General features: G+C 45.8%; 1 protein-coding gene across 2 annotated transcripts in view; it reads left to right on the forward strand.

Annotated features, from left to right (window-relative positions):
* LOC119166870 (intermembrane lipid transfer protein VPS13B-like) overlaps nucleotides 1–15,009 on the forward strand; it is a 70,848-nt gene that overhangs the window by 51,532 nt on the left and 4,307 nt on the right. For both annotated transcript variants that reach the window (XM_075867480.1, XM_075867481.1), the window contains exons 26-29: nucleotides 566–783; nucleotides 8,938–9,078; nucleotides 9,825–10,041; nucleotides 13,138–13,271. In XM_075867480.1, coding sequence (XP_075723595.1) covers nucleotides 566–783; nucleotides 8,938–9,078; nucleotides 9,825–10,041; nucleotides 13,138–13,271 — 710 coding nt within the window. The remainder of the gene's footprint in view (nucleotides 1–565; nucleotides 784–8,937; nucleotides 9,079–9,824; nucleotides 10,042–13,137; nucleotides 13,272–15,009) is intronic.

The following is a 15,009-nucleotide window of genomic DNA, read 5'->3' on the forward strand; positions in this document are numbered from 1 at the left end:
CGACTCATTTCTGCCGTTCTCATGTCCTAACATGAACCTCCCGTCCTCCGCGGTCCGTCGGCGCTGAGGGAGCAGGAGTGATGTTGGCCCCTCTCACCCGGTACCGGATTGTAGTGGATCTGTCAATGGTGGCACAGTTGATAGATGCGCCGTTGACAACTGGCAGATGTTAACACGGTGCCACCGTCGACAGATCCAGTATGATTTGGTACATTGGTACTAGGTGAGAGGGGTCAACATCACTTTTGCTTCTCCAGTGCCGACAGACCGCGGAGAAGGGGAGAGTCATGTTAAGACATGACAGAGAGAAAGAGAAAACATTTATTGAGTAAAGCTTGAGTGAAGGTGGGAGGGTCACTTATTTCAGGAACCCTCTGACCTTGAGTGAAGAGTTGACACTGGTCGACCAGGTCCGGCTGGGAGATCGCAGCCTCCCACGCTTCACTGAGGAGGTCTGGGTCCGCATGAGAACGGCAGAAATAGGCAAAAAAGCCCACACGATGGTGGTGGGCTAGCCTCAATTCTCACAACCTCTGTGCCAGAACACTTGCACGTTTTAATGCAGATATGATGCTTCCGAGGACTCGGACAGTCGTACTGGTGACGAGGTCGGTACGAGTTCCCACCAGACCAGCCGAGGCAATGGCAAGGTGGTCCCACTGGCCCGCCTGGTCGTGCTGCAGCCCCATGCTTTTCTGACGTGCTCTTCTGCGGAACAAAAAGCTGAAATGTCGTGCTTTGACATTCAGGTCGGCGGTGTGCCAACTGGATTTCGGGCAGCAGGTAGTTTCATAAATCTCACTGCAGAAGCTTCTACATCTTGCTTTTTAAAAAAAATTTTTTTCTAAGTGCAGTTTGTCCTGCAGCATAGATATGTGTTTGAAGGGGAACTCCGGTGCATTTTCGACCATACTGAGATAATGCCATTTTCAAATAGTATTGATAGCCTTACAACAGCTTGGGTGGTTCATTTTGCTCAGACACTCATCAGTAATTTTAAATAAGCAACGAACATTGAGTCAAAATTGAATTGAAACAGGAGCTGTTTCATCCTCCAAAGCGGTTATCGGATGACATCACGAAATTCATATTCGAATCGTGCCCCAAATCAGTCTTTTCGTTTCTCAATATTGTGTGTGTAAGACTCGAAGTCAACGACGACTAATGCTCTGTATGCAGCTGACAAAACTCAACTGTGCTCGCATCACCTTGTAGAAAAAAAATGCACGCTGAATCCGTCTGCTGGGCAAAGCCGGGTTCTGAGAAAGAGTAGGCACTTAAGTCACATACACAGGGTGGCCCACATTTACAAGTGTGATTTTGTAATGGACTGCCAATTTTTAAAATTAATTTTCTAAAAAACTAAATGACATATGGTTGTATATTTTGGCTCATACCGACGAGAACACATGTTAAAAGTTTCATTGAAATCGGTCAATATAGAAAATCACAGGAGTTGCTTTTTGATAAACAAAAGTGCACTGGTCTTTCTCGTTTAAAAATTGTAGTATGAATTTATCAAACCTACTAAAAATTTGGAAAACACTTGTGCCTGGTAGGTCTGATAAAACTGCTCGAATTGTACAGCTCAGGACTGTGTCGGTCAAGTGTATTTCGTAGTGAACTAACTGGCTTTGAGTTAACATCTTGTATTGAACCACTTTGATTAACTTTTTTGAAGTACAGCTGGTAGAGCTGATGTTGCATGAAATCGTGTATTGTTTGTAGGCTTGTGCGAATACTCAAGGATTTCGAATAATTGAGTGAATATTACAGTATTCGAGTTCACTTTGATTCTAACTGAAATTTCAAAGCAGAATGGGAGCACAGTTAGACCTGAATATAACAAAATTGACAAATCACCAAGAAATTTTATTACAAAGAGGTTTTTATCATAGTATGCAGTTCTAGCTGGAAAATTCAGAAAAATGCACAAATTAAACAGTAGAGGAAATGAAAGCAGAGCTTGCCCAAAACAGTTATTTAGCAGTAGAAAACTGTTTTATTTTGCTTTATTGCTTGTTCGTGAAGGGATGGCAATAGTGAACGTTCGTAGGACATCAATACAACGCTGCTCCGTCATCGTGTAGGTGGCTTTCACTGATGTCACTGAAACGGCAATGTTAGGGCACCGCGTTACAGGATGCAACGTTTGTTGCGTCATGTGCTAATGTTGTTGTTATATCACTTGCAAGTTCTTTCGTTATTGACGGACCCAGGCCAATAAAGTTCTGGCCACATTGTTATCATATTGAAGCAGGCCAAACAAGATGTAGTTATGCTGCCTTTATGTCATCAAGGCTGCCATGTTGGTAAATCAGTATGTTACAAAGCTGCAACCATGAAGTCATGTGCAAGCTATCCATACATAGTCCTCCGAGATGGGCTTGGATTTTATTACAAAGAGGTTTTTATCATAGTATGCAGTTCTAGCTGGAAAATTCAGAAAAATGCACAAATTAAACAGTAGAGGAAATGAAAGCAGAGCTTGCCCAAAACAGTTATTTAGCAGTAGAAAACTGTTTTATTTTGCTTTATTGCTTGTTCGTGAAGGGATGGCAATAGTGAACGTTCGTAGGACATCAATACAACGCTGCTCCGTCATCGTGTAGGTGGCTTTCACTGATGTCACTGAAACGGCAATGTTAGGGCACCGCGTTACAGGATGCAACGTTTGTTGCGTCATGTGCTAATGTTGTTGTTATATCACTTGCAAGTTCTTTCGTTATTGACGGACCCAGGCCAATAAAGTTCTGGCCACATTGTTATCATATTGTTACGTACAATCCAAATGGTGTACGAATAACTGTTTATTGGGGCGAACTTGTGCCCGAAAAGTAGCGGCGTCTGTAACAGGCGATCAGCAAAAAGGGATCAATCTCCGAGAGAGAAAAACGCTCGAGTGGTGGTCCCCTTCTTCTTCATCAAAATCCCGTGCTGAGGAAGCGCGCGCCGTCACGGCCTTTTCTTGTTTGATCATAAAGCCGCTGATCTCTTGGGGGGGCGCGTGAACTAGCGCGCGTAGTTTGAATACTGCGTTCACTTTGCGTCATTATCCCTCCTCCGAAAACGCATCGTCCCGATGCGTAAAAGCAGTGTTGCTGAGATGGTCTGAATGCGTGATTTCCAATGGAGAAATAGGTATTCCTCATAATCGGGTGTGTATAATTCGATGTTCATTGCCTGTCATAGTATGGCTTCATTCTGACTACATGCACGATTTCTGTGCTCCTTCGGCATCTTGATGAGCTCACTTGTCCTTCCGGTGACACCTCGTAGTTCAAGGAGCTGACGCGACGAAGGACTCGGTAAGGGCCGAAATAGCGGCGCATGAGCTTTTCGGAAAGGCCAGGCGTCCGCACAGGAGTCCAAATCCAAACTAGGTCGCCTGGTGCGTAGTCGACTCCTCTCCGACGAAGGTTGTAACGGTTTGCATCCACGCGTTGTTGTTGTCTTATGCGATGTCGCGCCAACTGCCGTGCTTCTTCGGCTCGCTCAATGAATTCGCTGGTGTCAGGCTTGTGCTCTGTATTGTCGCCTACAGGCAGCATTGCATCTAATGGTGTGGTAACTACTCGACCATAGACTAGCTGGAATGGCGTCACTTTAGTAGTCTCCTGCACAGCAGTATTGTAAGCGAAAGTGGCGTACGGCAGTATCTTGTCCCATGCACGGTGCTCCAAGTCAACGTAAATGGACAACATATCGGTTAGAGTTCTGTTGAGTCGCTCGGTTAGCCCATTAGTTTGGGGGTGGTAAGCCGTTGTTTTCCTATGACTTGTGTGGGTAAGTTTCATAATGGACTGCGTAAGATTGGCTGTGAATGCAGTTCCTCGATCCGTGATAACCACCTTTGGGGCACCATGCCGTAGTACAATGTTAGTGACGAAAAATTCAGCTACTTCTATAGCCGTGCCCCTGGTGAGAGAGGCTGTCTCGGCATACCGGGTTAAGTAGTCTGTCGCCACTACTATCCATCGGTTGCCCATTGATGACGTGGGAAATGGACCAAGTAGATCCATTCCTACTTGTTCGAACGGAGACTCAGGTGGTTCAATTGGCTGGAGAAATCCTGCAGGTTTCAATGGAGGCGTTTTGCGTCTCTGGCAATCTCTACATGTCCTTACATAATGCTGTACAGCATCCAGTAACTTTGGCCAGTAGTATTTTGTGCGGATGCGAGCCAATGTTCTACTCACTCCGAGGTGTCCTGCTGCTGGGTCATCGTGGCAGGCTTCCAGGATTTCGGGTCGCAAGGCCGAAGGAACGACGAGTAGGAATTTCTCCTTGCTGTGCTCGAAGTTTCTTTTGTATAAAACGTTGTTTCTCATGAGGTACGAGGACAATCCCCGGACGAAAACTCGAGGAACACGCACGGGTTGCCCTTCCAGATGCTTGATCAGTTTAAGCAACTCCGCGTCAGATCGCTGATATTCAGTCATGTCTGCGGTGCTCACGGCCCCAAGAAACGGAAAGTCGTCTCCATCTTCCCCAGGTGCAGATTCCATTGGTGCGCGTGATAGGCAATCAGCATCGCTGTGCTTGCGACCCGACTTGTATACGACTGTTATGTCGTATTCTTGCAACCTGAGGCTCCATCTAGCAAGTCGCCCAGAAGGGTCCTTTAGGCCTGCGAGCCAGCACAACGAGTGATGGTCGCTCACTGCTCGAAATGGTCTACGATATAAGTACGGTCGGAATTTCTGTATGGCCCATATTACCGCCAGACATTCTTTTTCCGTCGCCGAATAATTTATTTCAGCTCTCGAAAGAGTGCGACTAGCATATGCGACCACTCTTTCCTCTCCGTTTTGCAGCTGCACAAGGACGGCGCCTAGTCCCAAATTGCTTGCGTCCGTGTGAATCTCTGTTTCGGCTTCTTCGTGGAAATGTGCCAGGACAGGGTGGTGTAGGAGTCGCTGTCGTAGCTCATTGAACGCCTCTTCTTGCTCGCTTGTCCAGGTGAAAGGCATGTCTTCTTTCGTCAGTCGGGTTAGTGGCTCCGCAATCTTCGAAAAATCTTTAACGAATCTTCTGTAATAGGCACAAAGTCCTAAGAATCGTCTCACAGCCCTTTTATCTGTCGGTCTAGGAAACTTTTCTACAGCTGCTGTCTTTTCGGGGTCAGGTCGAATGCCTTCAGAGCTAACCACATGACCGAGGAAAAGCAGTTCATGAAAACCAAAATGGCACTTTTGGGGTTTTATCGTCAGCCCTGCTGAACTAATCGCTTCGAGCACAGTACGTAGTCGTTCCACATGCTGATCGAAGGTGGCCGAAAAGATCACGACGTCATCGAGATAAACAAGGCAGGACTGCCATTTTAACCCGGACAGCACAGTATCCATCATCCGCTGAAATGTGGCGGGTGCGGAACACAGGCCAAATGGGAGTACCTTGAACTCGTATAACCCATCTGGGGTCACGAAAGCAGTTTTCTCGCGATCTCGTTCGTCCACCTCTATCTGCCAGTATCCGCTCTTGAGGTCTAGAGAGGAAAAGAATTTTGCGTCTCGTAGTCTGTCAAGCGTGTCATCGATCCTTGGAAGGGGATAGACATCCCGCTTTGTGACGACGTTCAATTTTCGGTAGTCAACGCAGAAGCGCAAGGTCTGGTCCTTTTTCTTTACCAGTACTACAGGTGAGGCCCATGGGCTGGCCGACGGTTGAATTACGTCGTCCCTGAGCATTTCTTCAACTTGGCCTCTGATGACTTCTCTCTCTTTTGGTGACACTCGGTACGGGTGCTGGCAAATAGGTCTAACAGATTGATCGACTATGATGCGGTGTTTGATGATGGATGTTCTTTGCACTTTCGATGACGTGGAAAAACATGAGGCGTACTCCCGTATAAGGCTCTCGATTTTTTGTTTCTGGTTCGGTGATAGGGCTGCTTCGATGTGGATAGATGCGAGTATGGAATCTATACCGTCAGGGTGCAGTGGTGCAGTCTCGGAAGAATTCAAATCCGTAATCGGAACGTAATCATGCAAGTGACCAACCACAGTTCCCTTCGCAAGGTGCTGCACCTCATTTCGGAAATTTGTCAGGAAGACACTCGTACACCCATCACGCAGTCGTACAATACCTCTTGCTGCACAGATTCCTTTCTCGAGTAATAGCCCAGTATTGCTTTCTGCCATTCCTTCATAGTCGTTGTACACATTGCTTTTTACGGTGACAACGATGATGTATCTTGCAGGTACTGTTACATCATCACCTGCAATCTGGAGCGCATCGAATCGTTTTTCACTCTCGAAAGTCGCGATGGCGTGTTTCGTCGAGAACGAGACGCACGTTTCCTGCAAGTTTATCACTGCGCCATTGGCCTGCAAAAAGTCCATTCCGATAATTACATCTCTTGAACACTCCGACAGGACAATGAAGCTGGCGACGTAGGTGAAGCCGCGTATCCCAACTCTAGAGGTACACATGCCTGCCGGATCGATAAGGTGTCCCCCGGCGGTTCGCACTTGTGGTCCTATCCAAGGGGTCAGCACTTTTTTCAGCGTTCTGGCAAGTCCCCTGCTCATGACGGAATAGTCTGCGCCTGTGTCTACTAAAGCATTCGTTTCGTAGCCGTCTATAATTACCGACAAATCAGAAGCGACGTTACCATTTCCGCACGTAGTCTCGTGTCCGTCATCACATTTTGAAATCGGCACTGGAGGTTGTTTTCTTGCGTCGGCAGCGGCCTTACCTCCCCAGGTCGCCGATTCTAGTTTTCCCGAAGCGGGCTTTGGGGAAGTCGCCTCGGAGAGTTTGAAGATGGGCGCGGACTTGGTGACCGATACCTCAGTGGCGCTGTCGACCGAGACTGATGCTGCTGCGAGGAGTGAGCCCCTTGACGCGTTGACAAGTACTCCTCGATTTCAAAAGGTCGCTCCCCATTCCGTGGACAGGCAGCGTTTACGGGAAAACCCCGAACTCCAGCTCGGCGATATGCACACATCCAGTAAAGATGGCCAGCTTCGCCGCAGTGATAACAAAGCGGAATTCGATCAGGAGTGCGCCATATATCAGCTTTTCGGATCCTAGTCTCGGCTGGGGACGGCGTAAATCGAGGTTTCGGCAGATGCGTGCTTGCTGCGGCGAAATAAGGTCCAGGGGCGGCGAAAGGAGGTCCAGGGGCGACGAAATGAGGTACAGGGCTGTTTCTCAGTACCTCGGCGTACGAGACTGCGGGCTGCATCGGAACTGACGCTTGAACAGGCTGGGCTTGTGGCTGCTGCTCACGGACTGCCTGTCTCACCTCCTCCCGAACAACTTCCCCTAAAGACGAGACCATTGAGGGGTTGCCGTTTAGCTTCTGGAGCTCTTCTCGAACCACCGATCGAATGAGCTCTCGTAATACGTCGATGCCATTCCCGAAGACTGCCGACACTGCGTCTACGGATGCGACGTTAACATCACGATTGTAGTGCCTCGCTCGCTGTTGCAGAGTCTTTTCAACTGCTGTCGCCTCGGTGCGAAATTCAGCGACGTTCCGTGGGGGACATCGGAGCAAACCGGCAAAAATCTCCTGCTTCACCCCACGCATCAGGTGCCGAAGTTTCTTGTCCTCGCTCATATTTTGATCAGACCGGCGGAATAACCGGCACATGTCTTCCACATACATTGCGACGCTTTCATTGTTGCGCTGGTTTCTTGCCTGCAAGGCAGTTTCAGCTCTTTCCTTGTGGTCTGTACTCGGGTATGTGGCTAGTAGCTCCCGTCGGAAATCATCCCACGATCGAATGGTACCTTCATGGTTTTCAAACCACGTTCGTGCGCTGTCCTGCAATGCGAAATAAACTCGGCGGAGCTTCCGTTCTTCGGGCCATCCGTTGCAGTTGGCGACGCGCTCAAAACCCTCCAGCCAATCCTCGGCGTCTTCATGAGGATCGCCATGAAAAGGGTCCGGCGTCCGTGGCTCATCGACAACGACGTGCGTGGCAGCGACTGGAGACGAAACGGCGTGTGCGGCAGCGGTTGGAGACGACATTTCGGTACTCTCACCGGAGGCAGCTGGAGACACTCTGGGTTCTAGTGGCAGGGGAAATTCCGGCGGCTCACCACGTAGACGACGGCTGGAGCGCTGGTGAACTGGCGTGAGCTCAGTTGGTTGGACTGCTCGTGGTTCCAGGCTGCTTCCTCGAAGTCCAACTGGGTTTGGGATCATTACCCCGCACCTCCACCAGAATTGTTACGTACAATCCAAATGGTGTACGAATAACTGTTTATTGGGGCGAACTTGTGCCCGAAAAGTAGCGGCGTCTGTAACAGGCGATCAGCAAAAAGGGATCAATCTCCGAGAGAGAAAAACGCTCGAGTGGTGGTCCCCTTCTTCTTCATCAAAATCCCGTGCTGAGGAAGCGCGCGCCGTCACGGCCTTTTCTTGTTTGATCATAAAGCCGCTGATCTCTTGGGGGGGCGCATGAACTAGCGCGCGTAGTTTGAATACTGCGTTCACTTTGCGTCAATATTGAAGCAGGCCAAACAAGATGTAGTTATGCTGCCTTTATGTCATCAAGGCTGCCATGTTGGTAAATCAGTATGTTACAAAGCTGCAACCATGAAGTCATGTGCAAGCTATCCATACATAGTCCTCCGAGATGGGCTTGGGCAAGGCGCCTTGCCCCACCGATGAACGAGCACGAAGTGGTAACATCGTGCATGGCGCGCTCAAAGCCCCGGCTACAGCTAGAATGAGCACTCGTTTGTGCATGAATTATTATTATTATTATTATTATTATTATTATTATTATTATTATTATTATTATTATTATTATTATTATTATTATCATTATTTGGGGCAGTGCCTGCTTATGAAGTTTAGGTTTAGGCACTTGTTGGAAGAACTCTAGAGAAGTAAGGGAATCACGGACCTTTCATCATGACGTCACTCACTACGACGGAATCACTTCGGCATGTGAAACCACGTTATTGTAAATGCAGGTCGCTGCCTGTCAGAGCTGGCCAGTCCAGGCACGTTTGTGGAGCCCTGGCTCGAGACAAGACCTGGAGAGCCCCACCCCAAGACTGGGATTCCACCATCCCTCTTTACACTCTCGCTGCATGGTTTCCTGATGCCCCAGGGTAAGAGGAGGCCCTGCTTCAAAAACTTGTGTTTTGTTTTTACAGTTTGAATTAGCGGTTTGAAGTGAGAAGCAAACCCAGGCTGTCTGTGTGGCAACCAGGTGTTATGCTTGGGATGTAAAAACAGCGCAAAAAATATAGACAAGGACAGAGGAAGATTTTTTGTGCTGTTTCTACATCCCAAGCATGAACCACCAACTAGCCCAACTTTCGCTATTATTGCAACCAGGTGTTATTCTGCAGAGCTACGTCATTGCTTGAAACTTGGAGAAAAAAAACACAATATGAATGTCATGTATTGGAAGGAGTCTCCTTAGCACTTGTAGTATTGTAGCATGATCTGGGCATGCTGTAAGGCAGTGTCAACACCTAAATCATATTTTTTTTACACCGTCGTTCGAAAGGGTACTTGCATAATGTGTTTGACGGGCGTAACCTAGCTATTCTCTTCCTAACTAGTTTGCAATGCACCAACTCATACATGAGTAGTGCTGTGGCTCATATTTCCAGCTTGTGTACTCACCATAAAACCAATGCCTAGTGTAAAGAAATTGTATGCAGGCACCAGCACTGATCTGTTTCTTGTCATCTTTTTGCCCTCTTGTTGCAGCGCAGTTAAGTTTCAATCATGTGTACAGCATGCTGCCATCATCATTTGAGACAGACACTGAGAGCCATTGAATTACTGTGACCTGCAAGTATAGATTAGCATGTGTTGTAAGACACTTCTCTCCTGCTTCCGGCAGTGACATTATGTGTCAAGGTTGGCCGACCTGTGAGGGTGAACCTGAGTGCCTCCAAGCTGGACCAAGCCCTGCAGTTCGCAGAGCTTGCCTCGCATCAGTGGTCTCACATTCAGGGCTGCTCCGGCGCGCTCCATCAGGACAAGTACGAGACCACGGACACCAAATGCACACGGACTGATGTGGCGGAAGCGCCTGCTGTGTCCTCCAATGAATGGAGGTTAGTAGCGCTGATGTTATACTTCATGCTGTTCAAACAGAAGCCGCCTGTAGAGCCATGGACCAGCCTATGAAGCGGTGTACACTCAAACCTCGATATAACGTACCCACATATAATGAAATATCGGTTATAACAAAGTAATGTAAAAATAGTCTTACAGTAAATATGGTGTTAGTATTACATCATTGTAATGAAATTTCAGATGTAACAAACTTATTTTGATGAAAGATGCAACTTTGATGTTATGAGGTTTGAGTGTCTTTGAAACTGAAATAATACTGCGTCGGTGATGAAACACAAGTAAAAGTGATTGACAGGATGGGTACAGAAGAACAACTGAGTTTATTAAAAACATCAAACTTTAGTGTCTGACAACACACATGTGCACAAGAACTCACAACAGTATCACACACTATATTCAAAGCCCTCTATCTTTCCTAAAAATTCAAGCTCTTTTTTGTGTAGATGGACGAAAGGTTCACCATTATCGTTTCATTGATGTATTGTCTGATGAAACATTTCTTGTAGGAGTATGTTATCTGCCAGCATTTCAAGCCGTTGTTCTGTCAGTGCATTCAATAATGGTATTCACAATGGAATTTCAGTGGTATAAAAGACTGCCAATGGTATTGTATTGTATATTATTTAATTGTGTCATTTGAAGCTGCATGTAATTTAAAAGCATATTATGTTTAATTCATGTACGTATTTATTTATACAAGTATGTACAGTAAAACCTAGTCAATTCGATGTCGCTGGGGTCATGACAAATCTTCTGATTAAGTGGGTTTTCGAACTAAAGAACATACTAAAAGCAGGATGTAGGGAACTGAGAATTATTTTAAGTAATCAGGATCAGTTGTTTGCTGTGCCGGTGTTTTTTTTGCAATACCAGAGCCCAATTTTACCGCGAACATAGGAAAACGGCGAGCACCGCTGCAGTCAGCAAAAATTTAAAAAAAAGAAAAACACTGTCTTAATCGAAATGTGCACCTGCGGAAAACAAGACATCTTCACTGCGACACAGTAGTGACACGGGGGCAGCAGCATGTCGACTGCACCTCGCTGCATCAGCACGTCATGATGCGACCATTCACTCATTCTTCTTGGTAAAATTGAGAATTTAGTAACGGTCAGTGCGACGAAATTCGCGGATATGTTCAGGCTAGAAAACATGACAATGAAAGCTTTCGAACTGAGTTTTCGAAGTAAGCATTGCAGGAAAGAACTCCGCCAGCACTGCAAGTGCACAAATTGCTGGAGTAACCGGCAGTCCGAAGTTCGCATACATCGTGAATTTCATCAAACTATGCTTTATTAATGTCCTTACAATTCCAGGGAGAATGGGAAATCACAACGCGCTGACGTTGCGAGAAACATGCAATATGCTTCCCGCGCATCACAGCTGTGTTGCAGCGGAACGTGTCTTGTTTTCCGCAAGCGCGTATTTTGGTTAATGACCCCCCCTCCTCTTTTTTTGCTAAAAGTAATGAGGATGGGGTGTGCTTCAGCTGCCACTAATCAGTATTGCTATGTTTAATTGCCTTGTGGCTCTTAAGGGCCATCGTTTTCTGCATATTTGTGGCAAAATATAGATCGGGAATTGGCACAAGGCACCCAAAGTTTTCAAATTAGCCAGACTGGTGCTGACCATTGCTTCAAATTATCTGCTCAGACTTGCATTGCAAAATACGGTGCTACAGCAATATTTCGAATTAAGCAGGATTTTTTACTGTATGTGTATTTGGCATATACTTTTTCCTTTTTTTTTCTCTGATCTGTATTCTGTGATTTGTCCACTCCTGCACTGCCTGAAGACATCCTGCAGTATAGTAAAATCAAATAAGAATAAATTAAACTAGGAGGACACTCGAGCGTCACTTTCAAGAATAGAATGGGATAGCATAATTAATCAAGCCCCGTGAACAAAAGGCTAGCCTTCTCAATGGCTAGCCTGTTAAGGTTCTCAATGCATGCCTCAACCTTGCTGTAAGAAAATGAACAACTGTGCTCATAACATTAGCCATTTCAAACTGTTTTAGAATGTATACTGCCTAAACAGTTAGCGCCCACCACACCTTAATTATTTCTTTTGCAAATTCATGAAGGGCCTATCAGGAGTCTAGGGGTATGACTCTTTTATTTACCAAGAAATACAAAGTGGAGTGTCCACGTCTCTCTTGACGGTCAGCTCGTGGTGAGGCAACATACAGACCTGTACAGCTGCCCACTTTGTTGATGCTTTTGCAGCTGATGATGATTAAATATGTCTGAGCGCCTTGTAATGAATGGTTCTTTGGAACACCCACTCGTTGCTCAATTCATTCGTCTTGATGCCTGGCGCCTGCACGCTTCTGCCATGCAATTTTACATGCGTTAAGAAGACTCCTTAAGGAGACATTGCGGATCGACATGGCATTCACATAGTGTTCTTTTTTCTTCCAAAGGAGTTTCTGGCAATAGCATGGCTCTGTGGTGAAACACCTGCTCCTGGGTTCGATTCTTACTTGAACCAGAGCTTTTTACTGCTTATTTTATTTGCATCATTCTTTATTTTTCACTCACTCTCAATGATGTTGACATCGGAATTTCTACGAAATGAGCTGTTTGATGCTAGTGCATTGAAATTGCTCTCTGTGAAGTTCTAAAAAATAACAGTTTAAATTGATCACATATCCTAAACCTGTGTGGGAGAAACATGCATAGCTTGCTGAATTTTGTTCCGTGATCTATAAAATGGGTTGTTTTTCCACTTTGCTTCTACCTGTCATGTCACCTGGTAGTTTCTGTTGATCAGTGTGAGGTCGCAGGTTTGACTCCTGTTGACACTGCAGCAGCATTCTAATGAAAGGCTGAATGCAAAAACGCTTCTGCATTTTATATTTAAACACAGTTTGATGCTGGCATAGTTGAAATATTCCAAATCTTTCCAACTACTACACTGTCTTTCATAGCTGGTTTGTTCACCAAACCCTGCAATTCATTTGACCAAAGCTTTCCATGCTTAAATTTGTCATTCGCTCTTTTAAAGAGTGCAAACATGTATTGCTTTTCGTTTTCTCGGCTCAGAGTAATTGTGAAGAATATATTGCGCAGGCTGTCAACAAAACTGGAGATGGATCAGCTTGTCTTGTCCCTGGATGTCCCTGCACAACGCCATCACAATTTTAAGATGGTTCTAGCCTTGGAAGGCCACAGCTCCAACTTGGAAATTCTGTGCTCGTCCAAAGGTGTGACCTTCTCTTCGCTCACTAGGAATGTCTATCACTGAGAATGTGCCATTGTTGATTGGCACTTCTGAAATGTCAGAGTTGCATTTAGTGCATCAATCGACCAATCATTTTTATTGTTTATGATGACAGATTATGCTTATACAGGCTGGACGATTGAACCCTTGTAAGAGTTGTGGCAAAGGTCTTCTTTTTTTAGTGTAAGCCGTTACTATTTAACCACAAAAGAAAGAAGTTTCTCCTCAAAGCACAGTAGTGCTGCAGGGACTGCAACGCCGATGCAAACGCACTGACGAATGCCGACGTGTGCCACCATAGTGCACAACGCAACCAGCGTCATCAGCCTGTTGACGTATGCAGTAGAGCTTGCAGGCCTTGACGACGTTTGTTCAGGTGGCGGTGGCTCAACGTGCCAAACTCACACACATACTCACGCACTGATTGATTCCCGCGCTATCTAGAAAAGACTGCGCCAGCGCGCGTTCGCCTCGCGCACATGACATGAAAAGGCGCAGCGACGGTGCGAAAAATTCTAGCGCCAGTCCGTGTCATTTTTGACCGCCGAGACAGCAGCTGCTGCCTGCCGGTCGCGCCACTAGATCATATTCTAGTTCGCTATAATCTTGGTTACAAATGCATGCAAAATAATTTTTTTTGATATCCCAGTTACTCTTGTAAGTTATGAAGACGAATGAAAACAAGTTGATGCACCTAAAAACACATTCTGCATATGAAAAGCTTGCACGCATAAGTAAGGTTAAAAAACAGGTAACAGACTGCAGCATTTTTTTTTATTGAACTTTGCATTACAGCCATGCCACGCGCGGCCGAGAGAGCCGTCCTCCTCACACAGCCAGCGGAGAAGTTTGAGGAAGCGCTCAGCAGGTCACATGACTGAAAAATGGCGCCACGGTGCAGAGCAATTTCCCTCTCACTTAAGAACAACGATAGGGAAGCTTCAGAAGACTTACATTTATTCACAATTTAGAGGATATTCGTCATTAATCGAAGTAATCGGTGGTGCGCGTCTGCACACATTTGCCTTGCAGCGAGTCAATCAGTTTTGCAAACGCTTTCTAAAGACGACGGCAATGACTGCGTCTCCGCTGCTACCCTCTGCACCGAAAAACGAGGAGCGTCTCCACGCGGAGAGAAGCAGATCGGCATTAGAGAGAGAGCCAACTCTCCGCGACAGCTTTCTTTTTTCTCTCTCTCTATCCGCTTGCGGCCTTGAAAGGATAAGGGTTTCTATGGGCAGAGACTAGGCTTGTGCGAATAGTTAAATTTAGGTTCAAAGCGAATTTGAAGCGAATAGTGATCTTCATCGAATAATTTCAAATCGAATTCGAATACTATGTATAACATATAAAAGAAAGTGGGCATATTTATAATGACCTAACTAACCTGCAGAATATTTCTTACAAATTAAAATAAGGAGTCTATGCAAATGCCCTTTTTTTTTTGTTCAAAGGAAGTCGTAACAACTTTGAGTAGTAGGAGGATTTGACTTTTGGTAGGATTCAAGTTGTAACCTGTAAAACACGTAACATTTTAAAATTAATTATATTTAGAATATAAGCTGGCATAGCAAGCTTTTAGACTTTAAAAAATGATGAATCGATTTGAGGGTTATATGATCCTTCACCGGGCCCTGCAACACTTTTTAAAGTTGCCACGGAATTGATTCACCAAAAAAGCTCATTGCCCCATGAATCTACCGCCGCAAAAATATTTAGAA

Source organism: Rhipicephalus microplus, chromosome 6 (assembly GCF_043290135.1).
Source record: "Rhipicephalus microplus isolate Deutch F79 chromosome 6, USDA_Rmic, whole genome shotgun sequence".
NCBI classification, from domain to species: Eukaryota; Metazoa; Arthropoda; class Arachnida; order Ixodida; family Ixodidae; genus Rhipicephalus; species Rhipicephalus microplus.